The sequence below is a fragment of the Lathamus discolor genome, chromosome 5 (assembly GCF_037157495.1).
Source record: "Lathamus discolor isolate bLatDis1 chromosome 5, bLatDis1.hap1, whole genome shotgun sequence".
In the NCBI taxonomy this organism is placed as follows: Eukaryota; Metazoa; Chordata; class Aves; order Psittaciformes; family Psittacidae; genus Lathamus; species Lathamus discolor.
In genome coordinates this window covers 31,799,416-31,817,068 of record NC_088888.1, presented here as the reverse complement: position 1 = coordinate 31,817,068, position 17,653 = coordinate 31,799,416, and the positions used below count along the sequence as shown (strand labels likewise).

At 40.0% G+C, this 17,653-nt stretch overlaps 1 protein-coding gene across 1 annotated transcript in view; it reads right to left on the bottom strand.

The window, feature by feature from the left end:
• The window catches only part of ARID4B (AT-rich interaction domain 4B), an 87,869-nt gene extending 70,377 nt beyond the window's left edge, over positions 1-17,492 (bottom strand). Inside the window, 4 exon segments of the mRNA XM_065680248.1 lie at positions 15,988-16,049; positions 17,199-17,251; positions 17,253-17,452; positions 17,454-17,492. Coding sequence (XP_065536320.1) covers positions 15,988-16,049; positions 17,199-17,251; positions 17,253-17,452; positions 17,454-17,492 — 354 coding nt within the window.
• Between the last annotated feature and the right edge of the window lie 161 nt (positions 17,493-17,653).

Below are 17,653 nucleotides of genomic sequence, written 5' to 3'. Positions count from 1 at the left end.
CCCCAGTAATTTTGAATGATCATCAGGATGTAGTTTTGATCATTATGCAAATACTAGAAAACCAGTCTCCTTAAAAGTGCTGGATCTATTCAGTCTTTTATGAATAAAGCCAGGAATGCAAGGATAAACATTCTAAGATACCCGTCTACCTGCAGTAAATAAAAAAATGCAGCCATCAAAAATAAATCAAATAAAATAGGTTTACACAGTCCAAGATAGTGACAGACACTACCTATTGCAGCATTAGTTCTTAATTTCTGGAACTGTGGGTGGTGTGTAGGAGGGGAAGGTATGTGCTGCTACAGTATCACCAACAACAGTTAAATTGATAGTGTGTTCTTTCAGGTTTCTTTTGTGAGTTGAATTAATAAGTCTTGGGTATAAAACGGGAAGGCCTTGGCCCTCCAAACTCTAATCTACATGAATGATGCCTCTCCCTGACCATCCTCCCTTTTGCAACAGTTCTGGTATGCCTTTAATTAAAGGCTAAAGCAATTCAACTCACCAATTCAACAAATAGCTATTTGGTTTTGTTACTTTTGTTAAAATAGTTTCCTCCACTTTAGTGAGATGAATCATTTCACTGTAAGATCAAACACCAGAGTTAAAGTAGAAGAGGAGAAATCAACCGATAAACTAGCAGTCTGCCTCAAAATACAACATGAAGTAGCACTCCATAATCATTGTTTAGAATTTGTAAGGTTATTGCAAAAAAATACAGAAATTCCAAAACCTAGAAAATAGCCCTCTTTCCCACCATAGCATTTTCTGTATTTACCTTTTCATTGCACTAGATTTCTAACTTTTCTTATTCAAAATACTAAAAATTGAATGTATGAAGCCCCTAGCTGGATGAGGAAGATGACATTTATACCATGTTACTCTATTTATCTATTTATTTAACTAGATAAGCTAAGCATCTCCTCTTTAAATGATCCTTTAAACTGGGTTTCATCCCTGAACACGAGTCAGAGATCTGGGCATTTAAACAAACAGCTTTCAGCCCAACATCTCCACTAAATCCCTGAAGTGGCTTTAAACTGGCTAAAAGCACTTCAGCACTGGAGTATATGCAAGGTCAAATGCAAGTTTGAATTCAAAGTCTAATCTACTTGGATAGCATTCAAAAAAAAAGCATTTTATGTGAAGTTTTATATCCACCACACAATATTTGCAAACAAAGCAGGTATTAGCTTTTCCAGTGATTTTTTTTTTTTTTTACAGATTAAAAAAAACAACTGATTCTACTGACCATTCTGTAGGAACAGACTGAATTCTGATGTTCATAGGAAACTAACAAAGCACCATTACTACTGCATAACAGAACCAAACAAAAAATTTTGGTTCATCTGTTTTTGTAAAATAAGTCCAATCTTAAACTGAGAATTAATTTCAAGAATGACTTAAATAATTCCAATTTTTCCACAAAAGAGAAACTTGGTTTAATTCAATTTATAAATGGGATCAGTCCTGTCAAAAATAGCATGTTTGGTTTAACCTTCCAGAAAGTGTAATGACTGGCCTACAGAGAACTTGTACCAAGATGATGCCCCAGTTTTGAAACAATCTTTAAAAGGCCTTCAAGGAACAGAAACCTATAGTAGGACAAGAAAGCTCTCCAGACCATACAGCTGGACAAGCAAGATTCCTCAGAACAAGTCATTGCTTTGTATAGGGAAGGATAAACCTAAACTCCATTAAGCTTAACAGCAATGGCAGACTAAAGTGCACTGGATCCAGAAAACCCGAGTTTCACGTTCCATCCATAATGGCAAAGAGATCAAAATACGAGAAAACATATTCTTTCAATAGTCTCATACTCTTGTGTGGATTTAACCCAGGAAGTCCATTAGTACTGTTTGACACAGCACATGCACTCTTAAGACACACTCCAGTTACAGAAATATGACTATGCAGACTTCCCTCCCCGTTCACAGAGCCAGACACTGCTACTGAAAAAGTTCAACCAAAGGAAGGCTTAATATTGCTAAAGATAATTTCATTCAATTGTACCTCTGGCTTCTAGTTTCTTCAGCAAAATTCAGACTTCGTGGAGACAGTCATTTAAGTCCCCATTTCAACTATATTAAGTTAAAAGCATATAGCAAAGGTATCCTACCTACAGAAAAAATGTTCTGTTCTCTCCATGAATTTGGCTTTTGCTTTTCCAAACAGGCTGTTTTCATCTCAGAAAAAGTATATTTTAAAGTATATAAAGTGTATTGTCAGATTCACCAAGATCCAAACACAAGAAACACCCTGAACAGGCACTTAAGGACAGTCAAAACAGGCTCTCTCCTTCACTATCCAGGGACTTGCTCTGTTGAACTGTTCTCAAATTTCTCCACTGGCTTCAGCAGATTTAGCATACACAGACCAATAGTCTTTCTTCCTTTCTAGCTCTGTGCCAGAAATAACTTTTAAGATTCACATTTTGCAAACCAGCCAAACTCAAACATTTTTTTCATTTGTTTTGGGTTTTGGACTATCTTTGAATTTAACTAGAGATACACTAATCCCCAGACTTTTCCCTGGGTTTTAGTGTAAGCAAATCCTGATTTGGAACATTTTTGCAAATCTTCACTCTTGGTCTAAACTAACCTTTTACTCCTAGTCAGTAACCTGCTATTCTTCAGTCTCCAGGGGAAAACATTACACAAGAGCTAGCAAAACTCACCTCATTCAGATAAAATAACTAATACATTAAGACTGCAATATCTTGGCTTAAACATAGTTAGCTCTTATATTTGGCTTTCCTGGAATTCCCTATGCCACAATTATGCGTTTGAGAAAGCTAATAGAATAAAACTGGAACGAAATTCAAAGGCAAGCTAGCCAACAAACTGAGCCAAAAAAACTGCAGGTAATTTCTAGATATTAAAATACGTATGTATGTGTTGGGGGCTGTATATAAATAATTTCACCCTAACCACTATTACTTTTGCAGCATAAATTTTGGCAAGTAGAGATCAGAAGTGTTACGCTTTATGGGTGTATCTGTACTGGTCCATTTACAATGCATTTTGCTTAATACATTCTAGATAAATTTTTTCAGTGCCCTGTGTGTTTTTTCCTTTTACACTTACATATAGATTTTTTTCTCTCCAAGCTTCCTATGAAGAGGATTCTTCTAACAAACAGTTATTTAACATAACATTAGTTAAGATACAAATATGCAAAACAGTAGTAGTACCTTAGACTTAGTCTAGCAGAGGCTTTTTATGACATCTGAAGTAGTCTTGCCACCCTTGTACTGCACATCCTACTACAATATACATCTGCATAAGATTTTTCTTTATCAAAAGATAATACATCTCTCAGTATAGTCAATTCTTCAGACGTGCGTCCCAATAAAAAAAGGGGGAAGGGAAGAATTTAAGGTATCTACTACTATTATGTGTGCAAAGGAAGGGGGAATATATATATACAAATAAATATGATTACAAAAGGACAGTTGTATTAGACAAAGCTTTTCAATGTACTGATTTTCCTACAAATTCTAGTGGAGCTGTAGTTCTCTGAATAATGAACAGACCTACCAACAACAAGCTTGCTTGGCTTAGTTATATCCTCAGATCTCCTTAGAAGCAAGCTACAGAACCAACACCACTGCATTAGACACTTAGAAGACAGCTTTTTTGAGTCAGGCATGTGCAAGATTAAAAAGAAGTGAAGTATTAGCATGCCTATACACGTACTTGCACTACGTACTGAAACAGATTCAAGTTAAGTTTAATCTGCCACTACAATAAAATGGTTGGTTAAGACTATAGAAAGTTCCCAGTTCAAAAAAGCAGACAGTAGATCAGTTAAAATTGTATCTATGTAATCCACACAGCCCATTATCTGAGCCTAGAAGAAAAAAAGGACATTATTTTATGTTGAATCTACTGGTGTTTTATTACTTGCATCTATTGGGCTACTGTTGATATACATTTACATCCTTACAGAATTTAGATGCCTGAACTAAGCTGGACACTGGGTAGCTAGGACAGTGCAAAAATTAGTACAGTGAGTAATTCCTGAAAAGAATTACCACAAATCGTAACTCAGACTGACAAGCAGACTACTTCCATATTGGCACAGGTATCTCTAGACAAGATTACACTGTAAACTTCCCAAGAGAAGCAGCAAGCAAGTGAACCTGAAGTTATTCGAACAAAAGGCGCAAGGTTGCTTTCCTGAATCGTAGCACAAGGCAACCCATACCTCAGATCAGCTCCTGGTTGAGCTACTATGGCTGAAATCAAACGTGAAGAACCTTGCTGTGGCAGAATATTCTACTGATAAAACTTTGTTTTCACTAACATAATTTCTGCCAGAAAAACACAGACAATTATTTTTTAGTGTACTTTTCTTTCACACACACAGTTCCTCAAACTGTTAAGTAAGTTGTAACTCCTCCCTCCTTCCCTCCCCCTAAGCTGTGATAAATCAACAGTTTATCTGCATATCCCACCTTTCCCCGGATGAACAGAAAGAAATGCCAGGACTACATCTGAAGGAAGACATAGTTAATTCAGTACAATTTTACATGGGGTGGGAGGGTGGGGGAAATTATGACCGAAATCTTAAGCTCATAATTATTCCATGAGCTAGTTTTATAAGTTTCTTAACTTGCAGGAACATAACTGATACCTTGCGGAAACCTAACAAATACAAGCACACATACAAACTCCTCTCCCATCTCAGTGCATTTTCTGAGAATACTATTGACTAAACATTCCTGCATGGTCAGTAGCAAGGGTATAACAAGAAATTTCTCTTTTTTATCCCTCTACACAACAGCATTCACCTTCCAGAGTTCTCTACCTAACTTATGAGTTCAGTATTTAAGCTTTAGGTTTGTGAAAGGAAGTTTGGGGGGAAAAAAAGCTAAATATAATCAATATGGCAAAAATCCAAAGCAGAGACACAAGTTTTTCCTGTTCAACTAAGTCTATTTGAAAACCTTTGCAAGAATTTTCCATCAGAAGATACCCATAGCAAACCAAAAATGCAAAAATTAAAAGCAATGCAGATATTTAAAAAAGAGAAATTAGCAGTTGAAGACAAGTTTAAGAGGAGATTTGTCAAGTGCTCTATAACTCTAAATAGTTTTAACGTATTTTAGATGTGCGCTACACAGGAAGTAAAAGTGTTACTATAGTACTCTAGGGAATAAGAGCATTATAAAAGCAGCTACTATTCAGCAAGATTACCTTTCAAAAGTTAAAGGACCAGAACCATTTGTTTCATACCTTTTATCCAATTTAACTACCCAGAATGATTGTTCCTTTGGCTACTCACTGCTGCACCTGTTTCCAAAACATCTTCAGCTGGCTTAGCCTGTGACTAATGGCAGCCACTTCCAGTGAAGGGATATTTAAGGAAAGATCCTTGCTCTGATTCCACAAAACTCCTCAAATACTCAAGAACAGAAAGTAAAATTTTTGAAGTTGCATACATCACACAAGACTCTATTTGCTACTTTCAGGTTTGCTGAAGCTGCTCTGTAAAGCCCAGGGTTTTTTATTAAAAGATTTTAAGCCTCTTATGCTAAAACATTCTTTTTTAGCCTCTTTTCAAAAAGTAAGATTTAGGATTATGAAAGTGAAAGAGAAAATGTCTATCCAAGTTTTACGTGGTAGTTTTCTGTACATCAACAATTCTACAGCTACTTTCCGCTTGAAACCCCCTTTTGTTCTCAGAAGTTCAACAAAAGGCATCCCAAGAGGTCTTCCACACCCAAGACAGTGCAGCATTCTGACAATGACTATCAATACAGTATCAGCGTCTGTGTCAAGTCAGCAGGTTACAGTATCAACTATATGTCAACGAAATTCTAATTAGTTATATTTTTATGAGCAACATTTTTTTCCCTAAGCCTTAAAGAGAAATAGCTTAAAGAATAAACTTACTCTTCCAATACTACTGCATGACTAATCAGCTCATTGTAATATTTACTTTCACAGAAACATTGTGCACCACCACTGCTGGAGGCAGAATACCCAGCTGAAGAGTTCACACTGGCCCTTCTAAGCAATTCATATATGCCCACATATTTGTTCGAGTACTTGGCTGGAATGTCGTTTCAGTGGGCACAAAAGCTGTATTAAGAGAAACTGCCAGACAAAAGAAAAGATGTTGCTGTTCCTTTCAGACTAAGGAATTCTTGTAAACACAGTGCAGCCCGAGCAAGCGCAGTAAAGATATACAGCTACAGCAATAAGAAAAGTTCTGGAACTGTATCTGGGTATGTCTAGAATCAAGCACCTGAAGTTTACCATTTTCTTTCTCTTTTTTTATTTTTAACATATATATTTTCATGAATATCATAAAAGATGATTTGCTTCCTCAAGATTCCAACTAAATAACTACAATAAACACAACTAGAGAAACTTGATCAGGCCAGCTCAAGTATTTTTATTCCACATAATAGATGCAATGTTTGATATTTATTGTCAGACCATAATTAAGATTTTATTACACCATTTCAAATGTTCAATTAAGTGCTGTTGCACAACAAGTTATTCCAGTCAGACACATGTAGGATTGTTCTCTATTTTAATGCAACACAGAGTAAGTATAATTTTCCTGAAGTCAGTGCTACTGAAGAGATATAAATAAAAACATTCCACTTGTTTAAAGCTGACCTATTAGCACTTGAGTTGCTATCCAGCTGCTACTGATGCCGTGTACATCACCAGAGAAAAAAGTCTGTCACAGCAGGACATACATCTATCTCTCTCATTGCTATACTATTATTACGCCGTGATTAAAAGAGAATTTTTCTTGCAATATAGAATGTAACAAAAGCAACTAATTCACTTTACTTGCCTCTAACGACCTGAATCACTACATTAGTAAGTGTACATATAAATATAACTCTGTATTATCCAAGAAAAGTCAATGTGCAAGAGATTTATTTGAATACAGTGAAATACGTTTAACTTATCAATCCACACATTTTGACTAGCATCAGGCAAAGTCAACTGGAATCAGAATATTAGCTTAATACCCAAAGAAGGTTACCAACAAAGAAAAACTGAATTACCGCAGACAGACACCTCACATGCATATTAATACTTTCTGGAGCTTAATATTGTATTATTCCAGGGAACACAGTCAAAACAGCAGCCTCAGCAGCCCAATTCCAAAATGGATAAAGAATGGTAGAATGTATTTGCAGTGTGACTCTGTGCAGGCTGCAGCCCTTGTATCCACCTGTCCATCATGAGATGACACCATCTTTTGTACTACTTGATTTTTAGGAGTGTAAAACCTGCACTAGTACTCCTTAAGTAAAGGAATGACTCCAAGCTCTAATGTCTTTTACATTGTCCAACAATGCAGGAAAATAGGCACAAAATTTCTCAAAGAAGACAAAGACACTGCACAGTTACATGGATAAAGCATGTGGATTGTCATTGTAAAGTTCTGGAAGAGCACCTCAGAATAAATCTGCATTCACAAAATGGAAATGACAAAGTTGAATGATTGTCTCCATTTTTATCTCTGTTCCAGGCAGCAAGGTATTGGTACATATCATACTCTAATTTTTAAACTACAGTGCAGTCTTAATTATGCTGAAGTACTTCACCATCTCCCTTGATGCACATCTAGCATGACAATTTGCTAAAGAAATTAAAGTGGAAATTTGTGAAGTTATTACTGTGTGTTAAAAAAGCTTTTATATTTATGGAAGCACAAAGATTAAGAATTACATATATTTTATTTCTAAGTTTAGTGATGTAATTTGAGGTAACATTCATTTAATATTACAGAAACATACATCTTTCGATATGTAGGGCAGCAAAGTAAGTTAAAAAGTGAAAATAAATATTCCATTAGAAATTCCTGAATTCTGAAATACTGGTATAAATAACATGTACTCATTTCCAAAATGTCTCAACCCCATGTTATTTCTCACAGAAAAAGAAGTTACATTAACCTAACATTAACAAAAAGATTAAGCTAACACTGTTTCACTTAAACACTCATACAGAACATTGAAAAGCCTCTCTTTCATCGTTATAAATTAAAGCATTAAAAGAATGTATTTTCCATTTATCTTTAAGAAAACATGAAGTGGACTATTTAAAATGTACAAATAAGATTTAGCATTTGCAATCTGCTGCTGAGAGGATAGCTGAAAAACTGAAGGAAAAAATTCAGTGGATCAGGTTGCCCTGCCACTAACTGAAACACTTGTTTTTTTCAGATCAGAAGAGAATGTGAACAAACAAAAAATACTTCCTTCCTATTACATTATTTGTTACCAGCTGAAAAGATACAATTTGTTCTGAATTTTGCTTAAGTCAAATCACACTTCCTTGACCTTAAAAGGATGGTGTAAATAATTAAGAATAGTAAGTTTGAAGGGCATCTTAGAGGGAAAGGATTCCACACAAATGAGAGCCCCAGTTATTGGAAAGGAAGATAAACGTCATCCAAATTTCGGCATTAAGTTTATGATAATAAGCAGAATACATCATATACACCTTAACTTTACCTTCTACAACTGGCATTAACTCCTGACTGTCACTGGGTCTCCACTAATCCACCCACAAATATGTGGGCCTTCTTAACATACAAAGAATCAAAAGTTTGACTTCTATTCCCTTTGAATTCCTTATCAAAGTAATAGTATTGTTTCCAACCCTTTTAATTTGGAATATACAAAGCACAATTGCTTAATTCTTCTTCCCACTGGTAAAAATACCTAATGTCAGGATGTATTAATTTAAGCATTATTTACATAAAGATTGTCACCTTTGCAGGATAGAAATCTAGTATTTTTTTTTTTTTTTCTGCAGAAAACTGTAATACTAACCGTTTTTCTACCCTGGGGGGAAACAGACGTTACTATTAATTGTATTCTTTCCAAGTATTGAATAAGAACTTGGAGGAGGCAGGGAAGCAAAGCTTATGTTGGCCTCCATAGAAAACATTTAAAACACTTTGGTTTTTGTGTTCAGTGCCATCTCTTACTTAAAACTTCTTCATCTTTTGAACCTCAAAACAATGTTTATCACATCAAAAATTAAATTTTATTCTTCACCTTCAAGGAACAGCATCAATTCCACTTGATGTTTTCACTCAACACCTTCTAAAAAACATGGACTCCAAACCTGTAGAGGAGTGCAGTGTTTTAGCTAGTAAGTGAGCCTAGAAAAACCTCTATAGCAATTTCACGTGTAGACAGTTTACTGAATGTTTAGCCGAATGACTGCAAACTGCTAACCTGGCAGAGAGAAGGGGAGGAACGTGTGTTCACAAACAGTTTAAACCAATCCAAATAAGTTCTGTGCACTTGTGCTTTCCTCTCCTTCCTTCCTCCACCCCAACGGTGGTCAGCCAGGTCAGAGACTGGGTGCAACTGTAGAGTATATGTATCTGTTGTTAATTTCAGCTGGATTCAGTCCACCCTGTGACCACATGAATGGACTGCTGGCAAAAGACAGCAAGAATAAACAGCCATGAGTGGAAGAAGACAAGGCTCTTTTCTTCCACGATCATACAAGCTTAATTTGACAAACTACTTATGAAACCAAATCCTTTGCTGTAGGTTGTTGCAGGACAAAGCAACAAATTGAACAATAAGAAGAACAGCAAACTCACTCTTCTGCCCAGGAACAGTGTTATTTACCAGTTAATCCAACCTGGATGATCTGCTCTGCAACACAGCCCTTTAGAAGTTTGCATTCACACTTAGCTTAAATGACAGCTGAGGAAGGCTGTCTCTGAATAGCATACTCCTTAAGGGGTCTACAAATGTCACCATCAAAGACTATGTAGTTTAGGAGTTCTGGATGCTTAAAGGTGTTTTCTTTGGCATACTGACTACCCTCTTCACTCCAGAGCATATACAGGCTCAAAACCAACAGGAGTGGAGAGCAAGTAACTCCAGGTTAACTACTAAAGATGACTACTGCTTTTGCTCACAGTAAGGAAAATGCCTTCTCATAGTTTGGTACTACAATGTTTCTGATTAGCTCATAAGAGAAATCTTCTTCACAGTGCTCCCCACAGGTTCAGCAAAACCCAAAACAGTACTCCACGTTCAATTAATGAATGTACACTCACTCAGGAAGTCACTGTTACACAGTGGTCGAACATAACGCAGACAGGTCACCTCAGTCCTAGTTTTCTGCAGGTAACTCAGCAACACCCTCCACCGCCCTTGCTCTGACACTCTCACAGCTGCTGCTCCAGAGCTTGCTTACACTTCTTGCTAAACAGGTCATGACTGCTTCATACACTGCCTTCCAAGCCAAAACAAACAAAAATAAAAAAAAAAAAAAGAAGCACAATAGTGCTCTATTGAATTTCCTCCCTGGTTCAAACAAATCTTCAGACAGAGAATAGATGTCTCGTCAAGTACAGAATACCAACGTGGCTTGCTGTGTTTTCCATACTTGAATTTCCTGAAATATCCTCTCATCTGGTCACCCCATGTTACCAAAAAAAAACCAGAAAAAAACCCACCAGAAAACAAACAAATCCCCTAACCACCCACAGTTATGATTTCCCATCAAAACCTTTTAAAAGAACTATTCTAACACTTATTAAACCACCAGCATTTAGCTTATGCACAGGGCTACAAAATTTTCCTTAGCTCCCTGGAGGCCTCTTGAAATCTTCTAGAACTCTTTAAAAATCTATTCCATGAACACACAAATATTCAGCGAGTGGAAGTAAGCAGAGTAACTGGACAATGCTGGAAGTGCTACATAGAAAAGGCAGAAAAGAGGTATTTGCTACTGAAGCACGTCAGCTAAAAAGCAAGCAGCAATACATACAAGCCCTGACGTACCAACACTTCTCAACTATGACCTGAATCATATTTAAGGCAAAATCTGTTCAAGAACCGTGTTTATTCAGATTCGTACATTTCTGTAAAAACAGCTGAAGTGCCTATTATAGTAAGCAGAACTACAGAGAACCTACTACTGTGTTTCATGGCAAGTTAACTGCTTTCAAGCAAGTACAAACTGATAAATAATCTAGCATTTGGATGGCTCTGTATCACATTAGGATACCAGGAGTATTTAAGCTCCAGACTTTTCCTATAAAATTTGTTACCTTTTCCAGGTAAGGAAATCTCAGATTCCCTTTATTTTTATCCTTCAGCCTACTATAAAAGCCTATGTTTGTAAGAAAAATGTGTGTATCTCTAGGATTTAAACATTTTGAAACCACAATGTAACAACAAATCATTTCTGTTCATAACAACAGTATCATTTCTACCTTTCTCAGTTAGCCCTTCTTTTTTTTTCAGTTTACATGACCAGCTAAGCATTCAGATAAAGTATTTGACAGTGACTGTGAACTTTCATACCTCAAAACCATTGTATTTTGTTTTGAAAGACTTCTCAGCTACAATGCAAAATTTCTTTGCAAACACAGGCGCACAATGTGTACCACAGCATGCTTCTGCGCTATATGCGCACAATACAAAGCAAACTGAATAACCATCTCAGAGTGTTCTAGCAAAGATACGCATATTCATTATTCCATCTACTAACATTTTTCTTAGACAGTGTCCTGACACAATAGTCATACTGTGGCGAGACTTCATCCAAACATCCTTCACCAACTTTGAAGATAACAATACAGGCAACTTAACTTTTCTAATGCTCAGTTTATTACATCTTCTCAGCCCAACACAGCCTTTTTTCCAGCAGATGGTCTAATTAACTTTGAGTCCATATCAACACACTGAGCTACTGAACAGTCACCTACTAAACATGCAGATTTAAGTTCAAGACTTCCATGTTGCTTAGCCACTTGGTAAAATACACTAAAATGGGCATTTAAGAAGTGCAACTAACCAATTTCAAACTAACACAGATTATTCCAATATGACTTGTAATCTCTTGGTGCAAGTGGTGTTTGCTTTCTTTTCTACATAATCATGCAAGCATGAGGAAGTCCGTAACTGCCTCTGATCACTTGTTCAAACTGAAACATCAGGACAGAATTCAAGAAAATAATTTTTCATAATACAAAAATAAATTACAGGGGAAAACCACCTCTTAAGACTTACCTGTTCTACCAGCAAAAAAACTACGCTAATGGTACTCTTCCTTTATAATTGTCCATTTCTGCTGTAATTCAAACAGTTAACCAGAAAGTGAAAGGTCACTACATTCCATGACTGGTTTCCAGCCTGCCTAAGAGCAACAGGACTTTCAGTTGACTTGTGTTCAAAGTTGGAAATCAGTGACTGAAAAGTTTCCTAGATACTTTACTCTTGTCCTCTGCCATACTGGCAGAGAATATGAGCAATAGACTGATGGGCTTAAAAGGAAAGCAGCTACAGAATCAGCGTGCACCAGTGATGTCTGCAGATAGCTAGAGAGGTCACTGGGAAAGACTAATGAAACCAAAATTCAGGATGAAGTAAAACCAAAAAGAAAAGTCCATCATAAACTGTATACACGGCTTCCTTCATTTGTTAGTGTGGCAGCTGTGAGCAAGCACTTGGGAACAGCCAGGGCTACCACAAAGAGGTTATCTATGACCATTAAATACTTCATATTCTACAGACTAAAACCATTAACATACAAGTAGCATCAAAGCATTTAAACAATCATTTCAGATCACTTAATTCACATTGCATTCCTCTAGCTTCTGGGACATCCACTATTTTTCATCTCCGGTCAGCAGTGAACTTTTTACTACAGTGGACATATTACTCTCATTCACATATTTAAGTATCAAGTGATGTTTAAATGTTGCGATACATATTAAAAAACTCAGGAGCATTTACAATAGTTCAAATCACTGGTGAATTTGTGTTTGTTTCTTTCTTTAGAAGCAGCAACTCTGCTTTCCTGCAGTTTATTTCCTGACTTTGAAAAAAAAAAATAGAAACAAACTATAATAATGGTTTTATATATATTGCTGCCTACTTAATAGGTTATAATCTGATGGCACACAATTAGTTTTTAAATAATCAGATTCTTCCTACTTCTGAAGCATACTTAATGCAAAAAAGATTTTATGCAGAAAGTGCCCAAGCTGAACAAAAAAAGCTTCAATACAACATACAAACTGTCCTAGCCATTATCTGTACACCTGTATTAATTATTATCAGAGGTCATCTGACGAAGGAAAAAGCCCAATTTAGTAGAACGTAACAATAACAAGCACAATTATGTCAAGGCTTGAATACTTCTTGTAAGACATATTTCAAGACCACCTTCAAGTGGTCTTTGTAGTCCATGGTAAGACTACTTAATAGTCTAAAGTTACTAGTTTATACAAAGGACTTTATTTACCTGGATTAAGTTATGTTACTGCAGGGAGGACAACTACACCAACAGCTCTGGAGGTAGTAATTTCTCAGCAGACAACCCATCTCTCTTGTCTCAGAGGGTTCCAAAATGCAAGAGCATGAGTGACTTACATCCTTCTCTCAATACGATTGGTGCTCTTCCTAAATATACCTCACTGTGTTTTACAAAGAATGAGAAACATTCCCTCTATACTACACAGATGGGAAAAATGAGTCAGTAAAGCTAAACGAGTTACTCAAGCTTACCCAAACAGACAAAGATACTGACAAGTGCTCTATGCACCAGAATACACAACCCTCTGCACCTCAGAGAATGACCAAGGCATAAATCAAAACAGAGGCCTCAATTGTGCAGTCAGCAGCAAGTGTAGTCAGCAGACTCAAAGTAAGATTAGGCCTTAAAGCATTAAATCCTTTACATGCTGAAATGTCCTTGAGGCATATTCCTCCAATAACTTATAAAATAAATGCACATAAGTATACAGTCGTATTTAAGCAGTATCTTGATTAGTACAGTTAATGCTACCTTGTGGTGATATGAACAGACACACAGCTATTCTTTTAAGCACTCTCCCTTACCACTTCTTATTGAACCATCTTGTATCCTTTTAAGCTTATAAAATAAATTAGAAATTTAAGCCAGACAGAGCACAGTATTACTCCTAAAATCTTAAAAATCAGTCTTGGTTAGACTGTTGAATCTTAGAAATTTCTGTTGAACTACAATTCTGTTAAAAAGCTTCACTGTAATAACTAAAGCTTTGACATAATGACTTACAGATTAACCTCACTTAGCATTAAAGGACACAATAAATAAAGGTACTGGGAGTTATGTCAAGCATATGCAAGTTTAACACAACACACACACACACAAAAACTGCAAAAACTGCAGACTTAAACTTAGCATTTGAACATCCTGGCAGAATTAGTCCAGGTTTACAAAACAAATAAAAATGCAACAATAGCACAAACCTGATGAAAGAATAAATAAGCTGGGAGCTTTTCCCTAAACATGGCTCTCTTAACAGGTTTCTGTGTTTGCTCCTTTAAATTTAAGCATTTGCTATACCTTCAGTTCAGCCCAAAGAGGGGCTCTATCACTATTTCACAGAACACTCTGCATCCCACTTGTGATCCAATATCCTCATCCTCCCAACTGCCTATCTACATATTTATATGGCTGTATAACAGTATCTGAACCTAATCTCTATGGTAACTTCAAGATTTGTTTACATGGAAAAAGAATATTAGAAACATATGTAAATTTAGCTGTCATTTAAATAAGCGTTTTTTCCTTCTGGGGGGAAAAAAGGCTCCCTATGCTGCCTCCTATTTCTCTTTGCTTCCATCTCCTGCATCCCCACCCGGCAATGAGCCACATTTGGAAAGCTCCGTATCATACTACTTCAACAACCTGTTGTTGTAAATTCATAACTAGTTTACTTTTAATGAGAAAGACGTGCAGTAACTTAGATCTTAACACTTGTTAAAGAAAGATCAAAGAGAAGGGAATTTAAAATCTGATTTTTTTAGAGATACTGTCATTAAGTCACCAGAGTAAAAACCAAAAACATGCAAGACCTTTAAGAGCTATACCAAAAGACTTAGTTTGCTGCTCAGCAACTCAGATCAATCTAGAAATTAAAACAGCCTGTATCATTTCCAGCACTGAATATAATACTAGGTACAAATTTTACATAACACTCATTCACAGATATTAGGCACCACTCTGATAGTGCAAGACCCTCCATACAGACTGCTCTTTTTATTAATAACAAAGGGATGATGCATTACACGTTTGTAATAGTTCTTTTTTAATAAGATTTACAGTTTTTTTTGAAATCAGATTTACTGCTGCCCAGCAGGATCAGGAGCTGAATTACACGGGGGTCATGATAATTTAAATGGCAGTTTGAGCAAGACATGCCAGCAAAATGATAAAACCTAACAAACCCAGTTGTTAAAAACTACTTTTTGGTACACAGGTATTTGCTATGCACAGATCATTCTATTCCAATGATACAATTTTTTTTTTTACAAAACTTGCATAATATATTGGAAAATAAAGTGTAGAAAGGTCTAAGATAAGAAAAATGAGCACCAATGAAGTATGCGAATTCTACACAGCACTGAAAAGAAAATTGGAACCTGTTTGAAAATCTTTCTGCACCTTACAGCAATCATTCCACTGCAGAGAATCTCTTACATGCACCCTCCCTGATCATATCAAGATTATCCATTCAACAAAACTCCTACTAAAGAACAGAAACTAAGTAAATCTACCATTTACCCTCTATTCAAGTAAACATGGTTGTAGAGCCAGCATTTCTCCTTCCTTAACCCCTGCAACGGTACTTTCTCAAGCTGGGTGACTGTCCCCTGCTCCTCCATGAAGCAAGCTCAGCCCAGGCAGCCATGTCCTTATTCTGCTACAAACAATGTTTCTGAAGGAGAACAACCCCCGCTCAGCGAACTTAGGAGTTTCCCTCGGCGTAACGCGATGAAGCAAAGCCTGCCCCACCGGCAGCAAACGAGCTAAGGCACCAAACGCAGCAGTGGGGACGAAGCAGCCCGCAGTCTGGATCTGCACCAGAGCCTCGCCTCGCACCGGGGTCGGGACAGATGGACTGACAGATAGGACAGCATTTGATCGTGCAACCCTCCCTTCTTTCCCCTCCCAGCCACACAAGCGACTGTTTTACCTTCATGATGAGCTCAGGCTGCTGTGAAAACCTCGACAGGGGCTGAGCGGCCGAGGCTGGACCTGGAATTTAAAACAAAGCGCTAAGGCACCGCACCAGCCGCTCGCACCGGGGGAGGGGGGGAGGGGAGGCAGTGATCGGGGTGGGGGCTCTGGGCTCCTCCCGAAACTCCCCTTTTCCTTCCCCGGATCCCCCCTTTCTCCCCGGTTAACCCCCTCCCCTCGTTCCTCGGCCGCTGCTTCCCCTCCGGCTCCCACACACCGCGGCTTCCCCTACACTCGCAGCCATTGACGCCATTTCTGTCAGAGGAGGAGAAACTTGCCACAACAACAACCCACCCCCAGCCGCCCCGGCCGCCGCGGGGGGAGGGCGCGGTGGCAAGACGCGTCCCCGGCTGCCTCCCCGGGGCGCTGCGGCCCCTCCCCAGGCACCCAGCGGCAGGAGGGGACCCGCGGGGGTCCCAGCCTTGGGGATCCCCCCCTCCCCACTTTACTGCGGGAGCCGGAGAGAGGAAGGGAGGCTCTTCCTCCATTGTACGAGGTAGAGTGCCTGTGTGCGCGGCGGGAGAGCGGGGTGTCGATAGCACCACCACCACCCCCCCCGACACACACACACGCTTTTGTAGGGGCTGCGGCTCCGGATCGCGGCGGCTCCTCCTCCCCTTCCCCCCCCCCCCCCCTCCCCCCCAAATAAAGGAAAGCGCTGACTCCGCGGCAGGAGTTTCAGCAGCAACAGCCGCAACTCCCCGGCTCGGCGCAGCGGGTCCGTGCGGGGGGAGGGCGGGCGGGAGGGAGGCGGCGGAGGAGAAGAAAAGGAAGAAAAGAAGGGAGCGGGGACGGGGAAGGAGGGGGGCGGGGAGAAAGGGGCCCGACCTGCTCGGCGGGGACACGGAACGTGTGTGTGTGGAGGAGGGGGCTCCGTCCCCTCCCGGCGGAGACGGCTGAAGAAGCCGCCGGCCCCTCCCGCACGCAGACGGCAGCCGATCCCCCTCCCCCCCGCCCCGCCGCTGGGTGTTTGCGGGGGGAGAAGGAGGATCGGCGAGTCCCGCCGCAGTCTCGCTACGAGGAGAAAAACAACCGTCCCCCTCCCCCCCGCGCGTACGCCCCGCCGCCGCCGCCTGGCCCCGAGTCCCCCCGCCCCGGAGCCCCGCGCCACCTCCCCACCCTCCGCCGGTAGGGCCAGCGAGAGGGGCTCCGGCTCCGAGCCGTTACCTTTGTTCCGCGGTGCCCGCCCGCCCGCTACTCCCCCGACCCGGGGCGGGGGGGAGAGAAGGGAACGGGCCGAAGCCTCCTCTCAGCTCCGGGCCCCCTCGGCCCCTGCTCAACGCTCCGGCAACGGCTGTGCTCGCGGCGGCTCCGCGCGGCGGGGCCGATCCGTCCTGCGCGGACCCGGCGGTGGTGGCGGTGACTGCTCGGCTCTGAGCCTCTCGGTCCCCCTCCCCCTCCCACACCGACTGACTGACGGGCGGACGGGCCGAGGCACGCCCCTCTCCCCGCCTCCTGCATTGGGCCCCGGCCTACAGAGCCCACCCCTCCCTCATCCCCATTGGCCTCCCCGTCGGAAATACTGACATCATTCTTCTCCACCGCGATGGAAACCGAGGCCCGGTGCCGCGGGGGCTCATGGGTCGCGCAGTTCTCGCTCGGTGCCTCGCACGGGGCGGAGA